At 49.3% G+C, this 19,838-nt stretch overlaps 1 protein-coding gene across 8 annotated transcripts in view; it reads left to right on the forward strand.

The window, feature by feature from the left end:
* The window catches only part of LOC119373048 (TOX high mobility group box family member 4-B), a 453,672-nt gene that overhangs the window by 366,636 nt on the left and 67,198 nt on the right, over positions 1-19,838 (forward strand). For all 8 annotated transcript variants that reach the window (XR_007417751.1, XR_005179769.2, XM_037643183.2 and 5 more), the window contains one exon: positions 15,970-16,050. Coding sequence is in view for 6 of the 8 variants with exons in the window: in XM_037643183.2 (XP_037499111.1) it covers positions 15,970-16,050 (81 nt within the window). In the remaining 2 variants the exon portion in view is untranslated. The remainder of the gene's footprint in view (positions 1-15,969; positions 16,051-19,838) is intronic.

Raw genomic sequence — 19,838 nt, forward strand, 5'->3', positions numbered from 1 at the left:
AAAGGTAGCATATACAGTAACTCTAATTTCTTTCAACTTCTAGCGCCCTCTTCACGTTTTTTCCTTGCTTTAAAGTTATGTGTCGTGGTTCGAAGTTGTCACCAAACCAGCTGTGTCAGAACGTGTCGGGGTCAAATTATTGTTGTTTGTCATTCCGTAGCCTTAGCGTCTTGTATTAGAGCAGAAGTATGCGAAGCCTGCAGTAGCTTTCTGTGTTGTCTTGTGCGGGTGGCCTTTGTGAGACGCGGACTTTCCCGCCTCGCAATCACAGGCCGCCGCTTCGCGAGCGAGCGCCGCAAGGGACGTGTCTTCGTTTTCATTTCCCTAATCGCGCTTTGGCCCACGTTTGGGAATCGATAGCGGCGCGTCGTCGTTCTGCACTGCGCGAGCCCTTCCGCTATGGAAGCGGCGCGGCTTGTTCTCCTCCGCTTGTTTCGCCCGGTTTTCTGGTCGATGAAACACGCGTGTACACATTCGCCGCTATATGCCTGATCACTTCGTGCGTTGTGGCCGGCCGCGCACCAACAACAACGATTTGCGGCGGTCATTTTTAAATACGCTCGTCCTTCTGCTGCCTTTAGCAGCCGCCGGCAATCGAAGCGCTCTCTCTCTCTTTCTGAACACGGCTGTCATTAAACCACGTGATGCCACGTTTGAGTTTGGAACGAGTTGCTTGGAGACCGCGAAGCGTTTTGAGCCTATTGATCGCGCCAATCGATGCCGGAGACGATATTTTGGGGGGGGCCTTCTTTCTCGCCGTAAATGAAGCGGTTTCTGAGCGGGCATGCTTTGCACAGGCGCCGTTTCCTGTTCGATGCGGGAGCTAACTTTTCGGCGCTAACGAATCCTGCGAGCGCACGCAATCAGCCACCTCTCCTGGAAGGGAGCTCTCCTTTCCCTTTCCGTCCCTGATTTTTCCCTCAGTTAGCCGCAGAAGAGCATAGTCGCTGCTCGACCTTTATTACATCGGTGCGTGTTTTTGTGTAGCACCGTTATAACGAGTGTATCATGAGCGTTTCGCAGCATTTGAGAGCCGCTAGTGGACCGCCAGGCAGCACTGTCTCTTGCGTAATTTTCGGAGGGCGTCGCGTAAACGCCGCCACCTGAACGCCTTTTTTTTCCCCACTTAGCTTTACACGGGAGATTTAGCGATGAAAATAACGACTCCAAGCGATTGACTGAGGACACAACTGAGCTTACATTGAAAAGATCTGACGGGCGCCGACCGGTAATTGTGAAGCAATGTCGGAGGTTAGCCGAGCTTTTTTTTTTTCTTTTTTTATGGGGGGGGGGGGTGAGGGTGGAGTGTTCTTGCTTAAAGGCCGTGATTCCCGGAGTAAAGTTGTGTGGTAGAGCTAACGCCACACTACACAATGCGGATAGAACACGCTTAGGCGAAGAAGTTGTGCAAACAAGATGAGAAATTCTCTATCGTAGCCTTGGGGGATTAATCAAATTCGACTGAAATTGTCTGAGAGTCTGTTGTTTTCTGATTAGTATACGGTTACAAACGTTATTTCTCTTGATGACCGCGTACCGATGAAAACACGCGCACGGCGAGGTGCGTTCGCGTTATCTTGCAAAGGGAGAGAGAGAAGGAACTTTATTATTATCTTGCAAAGACTCCGTTGCTTTAATTACGGAGTGATTTTCCCTTCGCGTGCGCGCGGCTGTATGTCGCGCAGATCGTGCGTGGGGTTGAAGAGCGTGCGCGTAGCGGCGCCGGGGCCCTTAGTGGCAGGTGGTTGCGAGACACGAGGAGGCGCCACTTTCCCTCGCCCATCTCTGTGCTCGTCGTTGGCGGCCGTCGCGTGTTTTAAAATGGCTTCGCCCGGGGCCCTCCGCGCGCACTGGCGCGTCCTCTCTGGCCGCGGTGGACAACAGATGGCCTGGGCTTAGCTAGGGCGGCCGAAGAATGCTACCACGATCGCCCAACGAAGCAGGCGCGTGGTGTTGGCATCGTCGTCGTTGGGGCGGGGGGTGCCGGGGGAAAATGGCCTCGGCGGAAAAGCAGTCATTCGGGATTCGCGGTTCTTGCCACCTGTCGCGCACGTTATTGTTTCCCCGCGGCGCGCGCGTGGGGCGCCGAGCGTGGCCCGCGCGTGGCGGCCCTCAAGGAGCGCAAGGAGCGAGCGCTCTCGGGTCGTACGGCGAGAGGAGCTCGGGAAATAGGGGGCGCGCATTAGCATTCGCGCGTAGCGGTGGCTCCTTGAGTGGGCCCTTACGAACTGGCTTCGGGCTTTTCGGCGCGCGGGAGCCGGGACACGATTGGCAAGGCGTTGGTTGTTTTCGTGCCTCGGGTGCTGCGCATCCTGAGCCTGCGTTGCGCTTTACATTTGAATGGCGTTCCGATCCGTTGGCAACGCGGATTTGCATGTCAAAGACAGCGCGTCGTCGAATAAACAAGCACCCAGCGCGGAATTCCTTTGTTGACAGACCAGCAGCACGAAAGGAACCTCCCGGCGGAGCTTTTCGGGGGCAGCCAACGTAATTAGGCATTCGGCCCGGCATAAATTTGCCCCACTTCCCGAGGTGTATGCCAGTATTCTGGGTTAATGCGGCCGGGGCGTCACGTATTGTTTGGCAAGACCTAATGGGTCGCACTTAGCGAATCTCCGTCGGTTTTGTTCGCGAAAATGTGACGCTTTCTTTGTCTTGAGCAGCGCGCCCTTGTTCGGGCGCGCTTCATTCGCTGCTCGCCTTTCTGGAAGCCACAGAGCGCTCTCGTCACGTTTGTCTCTGGCCATTTCTCCGCACGCCTGTATTGCGCTTCGAGTGACAACCCTTACGCGCAGCCGCACAACGCGGAGAATTACGCTTTCTTTCCGTGCATTTAAACGTTGGGACGCGCAGTAACACCTCCAAGGATGGCACATCGGACGGTGTATGTGCGTATAGGGCTTTTAGTGCGGGTACGCTACAACTGCAATCTGGCTGCAGCTTACGTAGTACGTAGTCAAGGGTGTTTGCGCTTGCGTGATTCGCGTTCTAGGCTTATTCCATCTGTGCAGGGTTTTCTCGTCTTCACAGGACCCATCGCTATAGCACTCGTAACTGCCACAGGCTGCCGACTGCGGCCGCAATTAGGCTGCATAAAGGCAGCCCGGCTGATTGCACTCCCTCTTATTGGCATGTAAATGGTCCGGAGCCCATTTGTGACACATGCGCGCAGAGCCCATTTCCTGCTCTTCATTCAGTGCAGCTGCCTTCCCTGCGCTCGTCCCTTGCGCTCGTCCCTGTTCACTCGTCCCTGTTCACCAGCAGTGCTTACGTCTTTTTCTTTTTCTTTTTTTTCATTCTGTCGCGCTAGCTGCGCCGCCGGTGCTTTAGGAGCGAGAAATGCAAATCAAGTGCCATTTGTGGCACTATTGAATTACGTGAAGGAAAGCTCTTCAAATAACAAGTAACGGTTCGTAATGAATGCACATTCTCCGCTTTCTTGATTAAGTCCGCTTTGTGCTGCTTGCCCGTTTTCTGGCAGAAATGTAAATTTTATGTATATGCGAAGCTACTGACAAGAAATCAACGCTTGGAAGCAAAATAGTTCGAAACTGCTGGCGGTTCTATAGGCTACTGATTTTTAGCCAGAATAATTTATTTATTTTCAATGATGGGTGCTTGGTTGGGGCTTGTTTTCCGAAGTAGTATGTGGACACGGAATCTGTGAATATCTTTCTACAGAAGTACGTGCCTTCTATACGTAACTTGCAAGTACGTCACACTGCTGAGCTCTGGGATACGATCTCGGCATGCGCCGCCATCACCATGGCAGCAGACGACACCAAGTCAAGCTGTGCGGCGCTCGCATTTCCCGTTAACGCCGCACGTTGCAGTGGCGATTTGTGCGATATTTGGCTGCCGCACGAGAAGTAAGTGTAAATCTGATAGTAGAAGGACCAGACGCGGGGGCGTACTGTTTGCCAAAGGTGATCACAAAACAGTGCGACCGCACGAAAGAGCTGTCCGACAAACGCACCACATGGTTTATGCGCGCATAAACAGGAAAGACCTCAACACACTGAACAAAGTTATGCTTTCAAATCTCGTGCGAAGTTGTTTCGCCCATTTATACGTGTGACACCATGGACTCGGGACACTGCAGACGCGGAGGATCAGAGTTCCCAGTAAACACTGCTTCGCTGCAGGCTGCATAATGTCCTGAACGATTCTCCTTCGACATAAGCTTAAGGCAAACGATAAAAACACGCGCACTACGCCAAACCATCCGTCGTACGAACGTTAACATGTCGCGGTCACTCGGACGCATGTGCTCCGTTGGCTCGGTGATGGCGGACTGAAGACAGGAACTGACGTCACTTGCAAGTTATGTATGTGATATCTCATCATCATGTGAAAGACGGGCTGTGCATAGAGTTTCCTAAAATGACCTAGAGGGAACTCTGGCGCTGCAATCGTTCAGCCAACATGGGAATGATGGGTAGTACACGGATTTGCCTAGTCTTCGTGCTTGTGGGCTTCGAACGCACTTGTGGCTTTGTTTATTGCTATGTTTTGGTTTTCTTTCGGATAAAAGAATGGATCGTTGTGAACTTCGTGACCAGATTTGAATCGGTGAGCCTAAGAAGTTAAAGTGGTGAAGTGAAACTGCTGATTTTTGCTGAACTTCGTTTTGCGACAAAGCGGATGCAGGCGACGCGGAGCCAAACGGAGCCGAAAGAACGAAGTTTAGACAAATCCGTGTACTACCCATGATTCCCATGCTGGCTGAAGCGCGATGCATTGCAGCTCCCATAGACACTAGCGCCAGAGTTCCCTCTAGTAAGTATTGTAGGAAACTCTATGTGGCTGTGCCTTTAATGTGTCGGATAATGCCAAAATGTTGGCAGTATTCGACACTTTAAAGGAGCATTGGGTGACATTACATTGCATCTCAATTTTTAGCGCAATAATAATTGCAGAAACAAATGGCAGTATATGTGCATGGCAAAGGATGAATATGTTGTGATGGATTAGCGAAATTGTTATTTTTGCAGAGCGTCACAGGGTGTGTCGAGCATGCGGAGCGCTTGATCTCAATGGATTGCTGGAATGGCCCCTTGTGTTGTGGAAATAGGAATATCACAGCCGTCACCCGTGCGTCGTTGGCGTCAAGTCGTCCGTACTCAAGCAAACACAGTGCAAGGGTCAGAGTCAGGGGTCAAACAACAACAACAAATATTTATAGACCGACAGCGACACAGGCAGTAATACAAAAATGTCACCAACAAAAATTACTACAGTTGCACTTAACATCGATCATTAGACAGTTATAGTTTAGCGGAATAGTGGGCTTAGCGGAATAGCGGGAAGGAAATGCGCATTCGCAGTACGCTAAACGACCTGTAGCGTTTACCGTACGCACGCTATTTTTCAGATTTAGCGTTACCGTGTTTGTGTGGTTAACGTGGTGTACGTAGAACATTACGGCGAGGTTGGACGCCCGCTTCGAACTGAATTTAGCATTGATGTGGACGGATCCACTTCTTTCGTAGCAAACGACTGCGCGAAATGGCTTCGCTTGCCTTCAGCTCGCTTCGACGACCGAGTAGTACGGGTAACGTAACGTATTTTTTGAGATCGCTTCCCATTTCGAACGTTCCTAGGCCTAACTTGAATATCGGTGTAAACAAGTCTGCAACATGACAATTTTCGCTTTCGGTGCTTAGTTCATAGTTATTTACTTCTATTGTTACTAAAGAAAGTAGTAATATTGCTGCGTGCGGGGATACAGGCGAGCATTCTTGGTTTTGTTCTTTTCACTTTTTTTAACGCATTCACCCTTCGCTAGGTGGTGCCACCGTCCCAGCTAGTGCACGTAAACGCTTTAACGCTAAACTAAAACACGCTTTCCGCAACCAACGTTTGCGGCACGGCAGCACTATTCCCTTAAAGGGACACTAAAGGCAAATATTAAGTCGACGTTGATTGTTGAAATAGCGGTACAGAAACCCCGTAGTGCTACTTTTGTGCCAAGGAAGCGCTTATTTTGAAATAAAATCACGTTTTAGTGGTCCGCATCGCGTTAGCGCACTTCAAATCACCCGCCTGAAAGCAGTATTTCGCACGTCACTGTTGCCGTGCCCAACGTTGCCCGCCTTTACTGCGCGGCGGCGTGCACCATTCGGGCATCCGGCAACATCACATGCATGCGGTATTTTGTCGAACTTTCCGTCAGAGCGACTATCACGAGCGTGCAAAACACACGCGGCAGTACGCGATACCAAAACTACCACTGAGACGCGACCGTCTGAGGGCGAAGCGCAGTTCGGCGAAAACGGAACTTTTGAACCACGCGCGCCGTTCCCCATGGCAACGCCAAAGAGGTTCTTTTTTCCATGAATCAAACAGAAACGAACAAGCAGCATTTTATTACGTCTCTTGATGCACGGAAGGTTCTTTTTTTATTGCAGCTAGTTTGATTACTAGTGATTAATTCTATTCAGACTCTCCCACGTCATTGGGATCACTTCCAAAATGTCCCACTCGTGGTGCTCATCGTGTGATACATTTAGCTTAATTTCTCGGTAAGTAGAGCATTGCTGTTGATAATACTGCTGTTTTAGACGTTGTCATACATTGGGCTTTCACTCTGACATAAATTGTTATTTGCCTTTAGTGTCCCTTTAACACCCCCGCTATCGTGCTAACGGTAAACTATAACTGTCTATTGATTACGAGAAAGTTAAGGTAACGAATTAACAATGGATGCAAAATTGGGACAGGGCGCGGATCAAGTCTAACTAACAATGTAAATAATACGCTCAACAGTGAAAGAACGTGAGCTTGGACATGTTGGTAATCCACCTTAACACCTATAGCGCACAGAAGGGACAGGAACACAAAGATACAACTTCGTAAATACTGCTTCGTAAATAAATCATTTGTTGGAAGTTAGCGCTACGTCCACGTTGTATCTTTGTGTTTCTGTCCCCTTTGTGCGCTATAGGTGTTAAGCTCAACAGTGACTACGACAGGGTCAGTATTTGACCTGTGTAGTACTTGGCCTAGATATACATACACGTCTACAGATTCTCTTCATGACGGGAAAAGGCGTGATAAATAGGACGACACCAACTCGCCCAACTTTCCGTTGTACATATTCACCATACCTTTTTTGACACTCGCGACTTCGCAGCGTCAGTCGTTCTTCGTCGTCGCCGGCTCAAGGAATGTCACTCGTGACAAGCGCATGTTGGGCTTATATTAAACGGTGTAAACGTATACCAGGCTATGGAGCACGGATCCAGCATGTCGCGGCACCTCGTGGCAAGAAGCGCATCTTATCCGAACGCCGTTCTTAATTTATTTGTATCGGTTATTGGCCAATAGCATGCTGTCTGTTGTTTGACGTCAAGCAGCAGGTGCCGGCAGCTCCGAAGAGAGTGAGCGCAGGTCTCTCTATGAAAACAGAGCACCTGAGAAAATGACGACTTCGCGCTGCGTTTGTAACCTCTTCATGCCGCGCATGACTGCAAGTTGCAACATTTGGCATGAGCTGTTCATAGCAGTGTCTGCTTTCCGCAGGATGTGTCTTTTAGATGCGAAGCATCTTATGGCGGAGTTCAATCCGGTGGTGGTGGTTTGCGGCGTGACCACCCTTACTACGCATGCGCTAACCCTCCCCACACACCTCCTCTCCTACTCCCCCTCTGAAACGCGGGCTCGACATGCCGAAACGCTGCTTTTCACCAAGCAATCTTAAATAACACAGATCTACGATTCGAGGGTTTTTGGTCAGATAGACGGTGCGCTGGTAACTACGGTGTGCGAGGGTAGGAAGATGGGTGGTATAGGAAAGTCTTCTTCGCTTGCACGCGAGCAGCTTTCAGTTGAACTTGAATGAGTATTGCCGCGCCTTTTATTCCAACTTATTTCTGTTTAATTATTTTTCTCGAATAATTAGAGTGGTTTTGCCTATATTCGAGTTGAACAGCTACGCGATGACGGGTGCTGTTTGATCAGTGAACATCCGAACGACATTGCCTGCCTAACTAGGTTTTTTCTTTAAGGAAAATAATAATTGCAAGCCTTTTTCTCAATGTCGTTCCAAGAGCAGAAAAGTTTACCAGTTTTGAACCCCCCCCCCCCCCCCCCCCCCGAAACGTATACGTAGACCAACAAGTGTTCGGGCTCATACATCGCTAAACATAACCTAACCTAGCCTCTTTTCGTTTGTTTGGTGTTAATTGGTAACACCTCTACAGTGTCGAAGTGATTAAACAAATAATAGGTACGTAAGAAATTACGAAGTTCAAAACTCAGCCCGCTCATGTCGTACAGCAAGATGTGTCGGGCGCATGTATCTCAGGTGTTCTGACATCTGAGTGTCACAATACCGATTTTAATTAGATTTTAATATAACGTAATAATTGGATAGCGGCCCCCTATAGCAGCGAATGCATCACATCAGTAGTTGTATGCGATACTTTGCCTAAGTGACATTTGCCGCTCTTTTCTTTTAAAGGCATTTCACTGCGATGCGTATAGTTAGGCGTCACCGCCGGTTTCCTACTGAGCGCTCCTCTATCAGCATTTATGCTGAAATGGACCTTCGAAATTCTAGACAATGGTTTTGCGCGCAGTCTCGCAAGGTGTGGATGGAGTGCGAAAACAGAAATAATCTGGACTATATGTGGTCACATGTGAAAGTCGTGGCCCTCGAACAGCTGTCCGCCACGTGTATTATAATAAAGGATATACGATTTCAATCGCCATTATGTCCTCTTTCGAGCTTTTATGCCGTTACCATTGTGCCGCCGGGGCGAGGCACTTATGGGAACGTGGTCACGTGTCCGAAAATGGCATCTCTTTAGTGATATTAGAGAGAGTATTACGTTCACGGCCATTGTAAACTGTCGTGCTCCAAAAAACCACCGTAAAAGTTACACCACCGCGGCTGGTGCGCTTCGATGCATAGACGACCCGCTGCGGTGGCGTAGCGGCTGGTGTTGCGCGTTTAAACTAGAGGTCGCGGGTTCGGTTCCCGGTCACGGTGGCTTCATATTGATGTGGGCGAAGTACTTAGATTTAGGCGCGGGTACTTAGATTTAGGCGCACATTAAAGAATCCTAAGCGGTCAAAATTGGTTCATAGTCTACCCTCCCCCCTCCTCCTCCTCCTTTCGGCGCGCCTCTTATCATGGTTTTGTCACGTAAAACTGAGCATTAGTTCCGTGCATACGCCGCATATCTGCAGCGGTGACATGTTCGCGCTAACCCAGAAAATCCCAGCGCCCGCAGGTCTTTTGGCGCATAGTCGCCCCCCCCCCCTCCCCTCGGGGGGCTGGTGGAGGTGTTAAGGTCCCATTCCAGTCACCTCCACATTGCTGTAGGCCCTGGTGTAAAATGATTAGCCGTCTTATCTTACCGATGCCCTTCCAGTCTCGCAGCGGCTCCGAAAGTGTGACGTTTGAAGATAATATTCCACTGGCGTTCCGTTATCATCTTCTGATAAGCTGCGACCGCTGTCGTGCGCCCTGTCGCAGTGCATTGGCGTCCTTGGTCCTCCGAGTTGGCCGTCGTTGAGGCCTCGTTGCACTCGCGTACTCTGTTATGCTGGGGCATGTTTTGTAAAGGCAAACAAGGTATTACGCCCCGCTATCGAAGACCGCATCTCTTCGTGCGGCTTGTACTTGCTTGTGCTTTATTTCTCTGATATGATAACTTGATGTACAGAACCCGCGTGCTCAGACTGTGGGATGTCCTCAAACAATGTCAGTATTTGTGTATTTTTCCGATACTTGGCATTGCTTTGTCGATTGTTTGTACACCGGTATATATTTACGCTACATATCGAATTGCATCGTACTTTGTTCGTTACTTCAGAACTAAATTAGCGTGTGTGTGTTTCTTTTTATTTGGCGAACATGAATATGATAAATATTTCGGAGAAACATAATTATTTGCCCTATCAGTGAAAACACAAATAATGACATTGTCAGTCGCCGCAACGCCTCTTCGTCCACAGAATGTACATATGTGTCGAGCACATATGTTGCCAGCAGCAAAGAGCCGCAGAGAAGCATTCAAATCTCATCTCGATAAGAGTTACGTATTTTATGTCTGAACAGGGTAGCCTAAGAGGTCAGCACCGCGAACTTCTATATCTTTTTTTTTTTCTGTATACAGAAAACATTTTTCTATACGACTCCGATACCACGGGCAGTTGGCGAAAGCATTCCCTTAGAACTTATTGTAACCTGTCTTTTGGGCCGGAGGCAGTTGGTGTATCATAGTCGAAAGAATTCGGCGCAAAAATAAGGTAACCATGCAGTGAGAGAAAATATAAAGGAAAGAAAGGAAGGAAACACGATGTTGATGTTACCTCGTATAGTCGGGTACAATTTTAAAAGGCAGCGGTATTTTCCCCTCAAAGGCGGATGCACATGAGCCTTCACCAATAGGCGCGCACTTCAGGTGACGTCATGAGCCGGACGGCTGGTAACTCATGCCGGCGGAGAACATGCCTAACATGTAGCGGGACTATTTCATTAGTCGCGGAGGCAATTGGCTGCTGCGCTTCGGTGATATGGCGCCTCTCCTGTCTTCTAAAGTTGTACCCGACTATAGTATAGACTACTGGAGGCGTGCGCTTGTCTGTTGCTTATTTTCGTTTCTGCTTTTCTATTTTGCTTTCCTCTTTTCTGCCTTCAAGCGGCTGCAGGAACGTTTTAGCATACCGCGTTACCGTTTTACTGTCTAACTGGAACGTGGTCGGGGCTTCAACGCTCCAAAGTAAGCTGTTGGTAAGATGAGCTTTCGAAAAAGCTGTACCGAAGTTAGCGCCCCGGAAGTACAAGGCACAAAACTTTTGGTTTTTGCAGGACACGAGTAGCGTCGTTGACTTCACTGTTTGGGTATACGGTGAGCGACTTGCGGCCGTTATATCTGTATTCTCTGGTGACGTTGAGATAAAAATAAACTGTTGTGAAATTTGTGGGGTCCCCTTTCACCGCATGAGTTAGATCAGTTTGAGAGCTTCGTGTACGCTGGCTGTGAGCCAAACCGAAGCGTCAGCTTCAGCAAGCGTGCCCAAGTGTCCTAGCTTGTATGCCACGTTTACTTGCTTCGTGGTTGAGGTGGGCGTATACAGTGCGAAAACGCCCACGTGCGTTGTTGTCTACCACTTCATCGAAAGTCGCTCAAGCGAGCAATGACAATTGCGATATGCGCCGATATTAAGCTGATATGCTTAAATCAATTTGTGTGTGTGTGTGTGTGTGTGTGTGTGTGTGTGTGTGTGTGTGTGTGTGTGTGTGTGTGTGTGTGTGTGTGTGTGTGTGTGTGTGTGTGTGTGTGTGTGTGTGTGTGTGTGTTTCGTGCTTGAACCATGATATGATATTGAGGCACTCTGTTGTCGGTGACTCGGGATTAATTTTGACTACCTCATGTTTCTTAACGCACATAAATCTAAGTACGTAGGCGCTGTTTTGTATTTCGTCCTTGACCGGGAATCGAACCCGCATGGTCGAGCTTATAGCAGCGCAACACCGTAGCCGCTAAGCTATACCTCGACGGGCGACGATGTTCTCGCATTTCTCACGACTGAACTCTCAGTTGAGCGAACTTTTTCTTCTGGTCCCCCAAACGACAAAGCATTTATACTGCGCAGAAATTGGCGACGCCTAAGCAATTTTCATTTCGTCACTCAGAATCAGTATAAGGCCCCCTACTGCGTGGTGTCTCTCAGGGATAAGGTTTCGCGTCTTAATAATCATCATCATCGTTTGTTATGATTTCATTTTTACCTTGTTATAATTGTCGTCACCGTAACATGTCTTGATCAGCACGTCGCGTTAGCGTGATTAACTTAACTGGAAGGCTTCGGTTTATCGCGCCCGTGTCCTATACCTGTTGTCGTCCCGGTACGAGCGTCTTGTTGCTGCGAAGCGAGCTCCTTGGGGCACAGAATCGGGCTGCCCTTCTCGGCTTCATTGCCCCGTTCCATATCGCGCCGGGTTTCCTCGGCGGCGTAGTTTTTCCGCGCTTCGTGAGGCGCATGCTTTTCTCTCGCCACGGGAAACACGACCTTTGACCGGTCTAATGCGTCGGCTTTTGTTTGACATCACTTTTCTGTCGCCATCGGGTCACGCTCGCTGCAAGTCCCGTCGACGTCATTGGGAACCTGCCATTCTCGAGTTGCTTGACCTTGTCCCTCATCGTGGCTAACGCGTCGACAGTGTTCAACTTCAAAGGTGACAGCTGGGTTACAGTGGCTGGGTCTTGCGGCTAGAACGCCGTTTTTGAACGTCCCACCATGAGGCGAGGCCGCTTTGTCTCAAGCGCTAGATGAGGTTACTTGAAAGCCCATAACGGCATTGTTTAGAAACACACAGGTAATAGGAGTGATTTTCATGCACTAGAGATTTTTTTTAATGGAGTAATATATATCTATATTAATGTAGGGAGGAAATCCACCTCGTGCGTCGATTCCTGTGAAATATATATGCATTTTAGGCGCCAGCATTGCCGTATCGCACGCTTCAAAGTTATGACTACCTTTTGTTGCGTGTAGTAGCGAACAAAGCTCGAAATTTCTTCGTCAGCTAAGCAATATGTGCTCAAGAGCTTGCGCAGCGTGTATGCGCCGTACACTGTAAACCACTTCTTGTTCCGTGGCGCACTCTTTAATAACTGGTTTCCACCAACCTCAATCTCCATCCCTCTTTTCCACGATGGGCGTAATTACTAGGTCTTGAGCTGTCGCCTTTGCATTTTAACAAGATTAGTGAGTGATCGTCCTTGTCGAGTACGCCCAGCGTGATTATCGCACCTCCCTCTGCCACAGATATTTCAATTTTATTGTCGCACAACGCTCCAAGCACACCACTGAGAACGTTTTAATTCGTCTTGGCGTCACAAAAATCGCCTAGCGGCAGGGAAAAAAAAAGTAGGATGGAACGACTTAAGCGTAAATTACTCTTGCACATTAAATTTGATCGTAGTCGCATAATTGCTTGATCATTGTCTACAGGTCACAGTACCTGCTATATATTTGTACCTGTGGAGTTCTACATCCGAATTCGAAGAGTCTTGTTACAATTTCAGTATGGAGCATGTATATTGTTTTTCGAATCTGACACTGTAACCGAAATGCGTGTCAGCTGAGAGATGTTACTTTCATGTACAGTATTTTTCTTACCGTAACGGCTACTCTCGGTCGTAAGAAATAATGAGTTCTATACATAAGAAAAGTGTATGTTTGGGCATGAAGTCTGTGAACGCAGGACGTTATGACAGCGAGTTTCTTAGTGCTCTTAGTTTCCTTTCCTTGTTATATGCGGTGTCGTTAGCTTGAATGAAGACAGTGGTCTTTATTATTCGCTTTATAAAGAACGTAACTTACCGATTTCGACCCTTTAGGTGATGATGGAAGCTTTATCGCGTAACTATTAAACGCATAAGCATGGATGGGGATATTTGTGCTAGAAAGTTAGTGAACAGCGATAAAACTGTATCTTTCTGACAATCAAGGTATGGCGCCATCTGAATGACTGAACTTAGCGGCAGCGTTTTGCATTTCGCAACGAAACGGAAGAAGACCAACGCGAGCGTGTACAAGCGGTCTAGAAAAGTACTCATGAAGTTGGTGGTTATAGCTTATTTGTAAAGGGCTACTGCCTTTTTGCATACGAGGCGCAACGAGTGTCACTTTATATGCAAGGGACGCGGCAACATTTTTAAGTGCGCTAGCGGGATAGAAGCAGAATACGAGCGGAAAGCGTCAGAAATGTTTGGTTTAGTTATCATGTTGCCTGAAAAGTTGGCACTTCTTTCTGGTTATATAGGACGAGGTTTCATGCATAAATCTGACGATGCAGAAATGACATATTTTGTGTTCACTGCCATTAGTGCTCTTAATGTTTGAATAATCGGGTCAAACCGCTCTCGGTGAAGCCAAGCCGCGCGTAGTACAATGCTGTGCTCGCCGCTGTGTGAATTGCTGTCGCTGGCCACCCATCTGCGCTGATGCACCGACGGTGCCACTGCCTCTAGGTCTATCTCGCGTCATCCAAAAAACATGCAGGTCAGCTTAGAAATAACAAGCAAAGGACCACCGACCTGTTTCTTAGAACGGCCGTGAAACGTATGCATTGATATTGGAGTACATGGACGGCCTGCCATCGCCGCATGCTACCGTCCCTGGGTGGCCTAAGGCCGAGACAGACGGTACGATTTTCCATCCGATGCGACGTCCGACGCGGTGGTGCGGAGCCGGAATGGTGGCGGTCCGATGCGATGAAAGGTCACCATTCCGGCTTCCGAACCGCCGTGTCGGACGTCGCATCGGATGGAAAATCGTACCGTCTGTCTCGACCTTTACGAACCGAAGGTGGCCGCACTTCCCGGCGCCTGCCTTCGTCACCGCACTGCCTTCCACGTGACCCTGCCTTAAGGGTCTATACGAATGTCCTCCTGTCGCACTTGTGAAGGTCGCAATGTCCCCAGGCGATATGCAGGGACGGCGGAATGATGGCGTGCCATATAAATGCATAGGCGGAGGCCAGCCATCGAAACGAAAAAGCTGTAATGAAGCTGGTTGGGTATACGCAATGTTGCAATAGCGGCACCACATTTGTGGTTCCGACAGTCGGGTTGACACGTGACAGCATGTGATGGCAACAGGGCCACGGATGCGTAAAAGCGTTTCTAGGCAAGAACAGGTCGTTTGAGGAAGAAATGGAGGGTGGGGTAGCTGTGCTGATAGCCAATCGCATACAACTCGTACGGATGGAAACCTCAGCGTCCTGAGTGCGCGCGCGCGTGAAAGAACCTGTTACACGTGCCTCGGTGCGATGGCTTCTTGTCAGTGCGGCCATTGGGCCAGCGAAAACGAGTGCGTCTCTCGTTTGCGACTGCAGCTTGCGTCGTCCTGCTTTACCACGCGGCCGAGAACAAAGCAAAGTCCCGCGGAAACAAAAGAAGCCCAGATTGATGATGTTGTCGTTCAGCCGAGCGTGTCGCTTTGGACGTGCCGTTGCTCGTTCACTCTGGCGCTTATGGCGCACAATGGGCAGCGCTGCGGCCGTAGTTTCTCCGTTCTGGCCTCGTTTTCCTCCTCGCTCTTTATGAGGATGATTATTATTTGTGGGCTTCCCTCCTTCCTCGCCCGACCAAAAGAACGGGCCGCCCTACATTTCCCGTTTTCGCGCCAACTGTTTCCTCATTTCTCGATTCCCCGGATCCTGAAATCGCGATCGCGTGCCAGTTTTTTCATCATTCTTTTTTTTTTTCCGCGCTCCGTTCACGGCGCGAACACTGAGCTGCCTGCCGCCGCTCGCACCTTGTCTTTGTCATGCCGGTCGCTTCTGTCCAATCCCACCCATGTTGATTTGAGACCAAATTGAGAAACGCTTCCTTCTTTAATTAAAAGCAATGGCCGATGGTCTCAGAAAGCGGTTTTCAGAGGAACGTTGAGCCGGGAAGCTGCGGAATGCTGATGGGTGTTCGATATCCCACCGAATTACATACGCTGCCTGCGTTATTTGCTATGCTGGGGTAAAGCGCCATTGCTTCTTGCTTGTCATGCGCCATGCAGATGTTTGGACTGAGCATGCTAAGATATCAAACCATGTGTCTCTGAAGCCGGCGATGAAGCGTGTGTTTTTATTTAACCGCACAATGTCCTCTTTGTCACACAATTTGCGGAGACTGCGAGGCGTCACTCTGTGACTGTTTCTTGCATGCTTTCGAACTGAAACACACAATGCGTGGTTAATCGCTTATGTTGATCCTTTGACTAACGTTACGTCCTTACGTCAACGTAGAATAGTGACGTGGACGAGATGTCAGTGCAGCGACCCCACTGCGTCCTTAAAATTGCGTGCCTCGACGTCTTGTCTCTGCTGTCCTTGTGCCGCTTTAGCGGACGCGCCCATCCGCCGGGCAGCGCGCTGATCAATCTCGATCGCCGACCGGGACGGCATTCCGTCCTCCTAACTGGTTCGTCTTTTTTCTTTGTCTTGCGCAGGCGATGGATAACTTCGACTTGTCTCTCAACATGCAAGACCAGGGTCAAGAGAGCGCCGCCACTCAGTCATACCTGGACCAGGTGAGAAATTGTGCTTTCGCTTTGCTGCCCGTTTCTTAGTTTTCGGACACTACGTTGCATCGGCGGCCGATCTGGAGGTGGCCGATGTCTTGTCCGGGATCCAAGAATATCATTTCCCTCCCACCCCATCCCCCTTGCAGTAAGAGCGCGCGGGAACGTGCGCAAGCACGCACGCACGCACGCACGAACACACACACACACACACACACACACACACACACACACACACACACACACACACACACTTGTCCTTCCCACGCTTGGGGCCCTCGTTGCGAGGGACTCCGGGGAGGAAGAAAGAAACGGCCGAAAGAAGGTGACGCGAGGAAAAAGAGAAGTGGGTCGCTGACCTCAAGAGATGTCTTTCTATCTTTTCTTACTTCTTCTTTTTTCTCTTCCCTCGCATGGAGCGCCAGACAGGCATGCCTCTGTTGCCGTGTTGTTCCTTTTGGTGGTTTGCGTCATGCTTGTGGCACATGTTCTCGCTAAAATCCTGCTCTTTATGTCGTCTTCCTCCGTGCCGGCGGAGAGGATCGGGCCGATAACGGTGTGCCTTCAAACGCGTTCGCTTTCCGCGTTGAGAAACACGTGGCGGGGACGACGACGCGTCGTCGCGTGCATTCTTGAAGGCGCACGGACTTACTCGTGGCTCCGGGGTGTGTCGTCCGCGCGTCTCTCTGCGGCGCCTTCAGTCTTGTTGAAACGTAGGGGTACCTTTTTATTTTATTTATTTATTTATTTATTTATTTTGCGTGCCTTCCTTTGCAAGCGCCCTCGTTAGGGAGATATTTAAGCTCGTTCTGGAACCGCGAGCCGGCTCGGGCATATATGATCGCAGCAGTGACGAAGCGGCCCGCGCATGTGTGCTGGGCAAGATCATTGGCGGAGCGCCTTCCGCCGGCATCGCGAGTTGCTCTCGTTCGCGCGGAGGCGCTAGCCGGCTCGGCCCGGTGTTTGTGCGCACGCACGCATTGCAGTGCCCTCCTCGCGCCAAGGTAAATGGCGGACGCATTTAAAATGAAGCCTTCGCTTAGCGCTTTGTCTTCACGAGGCGTATGCTCACGCGCGTCCTTCTTTGCAGCCTTCGGAGTGGTATTAACGCATGCTAATGCGGAGGTGCGGTGCATTGGTATTTCCCGGCAGCCCCGCGTACTGTATTAACGTGATGCGTCCCAAGAACACGGAGCTGGCTTTGTTCCATGACGAGATCGGCAAGTAAGATGTCGGACGAGCCTCTCACATACACACACACACACACACACACACACACACACACACACACACACACACACACACACACACACACACACACACACACACACACACACACACACACACACATATATATATAGCTAGTTTTGGACAGCCGTTCCCGACAATACCCCGCGCCTTTTAATTACGCTTTCTTCATTGGCTCTGTGATATGGGCAAGCGTTCTACTTGGGCCTTCGCATCTCCATCACTCTGAGCTTCAGTCACACTGAGAATATTATTAACACCTAAGTCGTCGCGGCTGTCGGTACAGTACTTCATAGATAGCTGACCAACGATGAGCCCTTTTTCTTTTTTTTTTTTTTGGCTCGTAAAGTATTAGCCGATTTCACTAGAAGTCTTTGTAGGACATCTCTATTAAGCGGGGTAATTATATTTCAATAATGAGCCCATGAGCGGTGGTATGCGCAAGCGACTAGAGCTTGACATTGTACCGATCTGGAGGAAGGTTGTAGCGTGCATCTCCCAGAGCACCTTGGCCATGTGCACAGACTGACGCGTGTAAAATTTCCGATTTTGTTTGCAGATTTTTTTTTTTCCTTTTTTTTTAAGTCTGTCGCTCCGCGCTCACGATTTGGACCTCTAATACCAATGATTTCTCTCATCATGCGATTGCTGCTTGCGGCGTCAGCAGCGCTGATTCTAATCGCTTGTAACGATCGTGTCGCAAGTTATCTGCTGGCTTAAAGCTTTTAGCAGATACGTGACGTTGTATTATAAATAAATCTACCCTCTAGTCCGCTTAATTTTTGTTTTATTCATTTGTTTATTGTCATGGAATGTTTGGAGTAAGAATAATGAAAGAAAGTCAGAGGTGTTCAGAAAGCGCTCGAAATGTTCAGTGATGCCGACTTTACAGCTGTTTCCCAGATTTCTATTGCGCGTATGCGCGCAACTCTATTCACCTTATTTTCCCTCTAGAAATCGCTGCAGTTGCCGACAGGTTGCCCACCTAATACTACGCACAGTTATATTGTGCTTCACTCTGCATTAGACAGGGTGTGAGTTCATGGGCGTTCAGGCAATGGTTCGCGACTCCACGAACCGTATGCGGAAGGTAGTCTTATTTGGGCGTCAGCTGACGACAAGGTAAGCTCCTTGCGCCATGAAAAGAGGTTTACGAAGGAGCCTTATATGTAGCGAAGTGTTTATGCGTCGTAGTAGACGGTCATCGGCTGACGATAGCGGCAATTATTTTAAATGGGCTAGATCGCTTAATTTAATTATCGCCGATTTAAGTGGCGATGATTGCTGTCCGTTGTTCTGTATGTGTACCGTCAGAGCAGCAGCGCCTGTTGATTTTGTGAACAGCTAACTGGAGCGTCACTTCATTCCAGCGATTCCACTGGTGAACCCGTCGCGCCGTGAAGCGAACGTGGTGTTAGGGGATTCTGTTCTTTTGCTTCTGGATGGCCAACGCCGCTTGTGTACCCTCACTGTGGATTATGGGTGTTAGGCTGCGGCGAGTGTCAAGCGAGGACATAGCGCCGCACTTCCTTGCTTGCTGGGAGCACGAATGTCAGCCGCGGTGAGCATGCGAGGTGGCGGTGGCGGCGGCGGTGGCTTCGAGGCTCTGTTGACACGCCAGCGGCGCGGAAAAAAAAAAGCTATTTCGTGTCGAGCGAACTGGCACTCGAGCGGAAGAACATGACAGAGAATTCACTTTCCAATAATAAGCGCGACGTGAGTTCCTCTTTTTTTTTTTTTTTTTCGTGTGAAATGGTGGTGGGTTACAAAAGCGAAACAAAAGCAGTTGAGACGATAGCACTGAAGGCAAAACAAGAGGGTGCGCGGGGCGTCCTCAGGCGGCTGCTACGCTTTATGTCGGCGGTTTCGTTCGACGGTTCTCTCCAGGACCTGCGTTCGAGTTGCTTTCTCGTTGTGATCAGCCCGTAGGTGCGGTCAGGGCCGCGCAGTTTATTTGTCGTTGATGGGCAGCGTTCTCTTATATTCTCATCACGATTGGCCGCCGTCCGTTATTTGGTACCGCTCAAGCACGTAACGTGGTTTTGAATACGGGTTCTTGTTTATCGCGTGGAAGTGTTTGCAGCGTAATCTGGCAGCACGACGGCACAATGCGTAGACGGGCAATGTCGTGTTAGCGTCGCCGTTTTCGCTTCATCAAAGCAGTAATATAGTCGGGGAGTGACTCATGTAATTTTGCTTCCAACCACGTGGCAGTGCCAGCCGAGTTGTCTTTAAAAAGAAAAAAAAGAAGAAAACCAACTTCAGTCTATACTGCAAACATTCAGCGTAGAACATTGAACGCTGCAGACTGTGAACCAGTAGACTTTTAAGAACTGGAAAATTGTTGTCTCTGTAGGGGCGTATGGCTGCGAGAAACAGGAAGTGGGCGGAAAAAAAAAAAAAAAGATCTTTGCGAAAGAAGCTGAGCCGTCGCAGTTTTCATTTCAAACATGGTTATGACAGCTGTGGCTCTCATGTCTGTTTTTTATACCTTTTTTTTTCTTCTCGCGGCGATGGGATCCGCGCTCCTATTTAGTTTGAGTGATAAC

Source organism: Rhipicephalus sanguineus, chromosome 1 (assembly GCF_013339695.2).
Source record: "Rhipicephalus sanguineus isolate Rsan-2018 chromosome 1, BIME_Rsan_1.4, whole genome shotgun sequence".
NCBI lineage: Eukaryota > Metazoa > Arthropoda > Arachnida > Ixodida > Ixodidae > Rhipicephalus > Rhipicephalus sanguineus.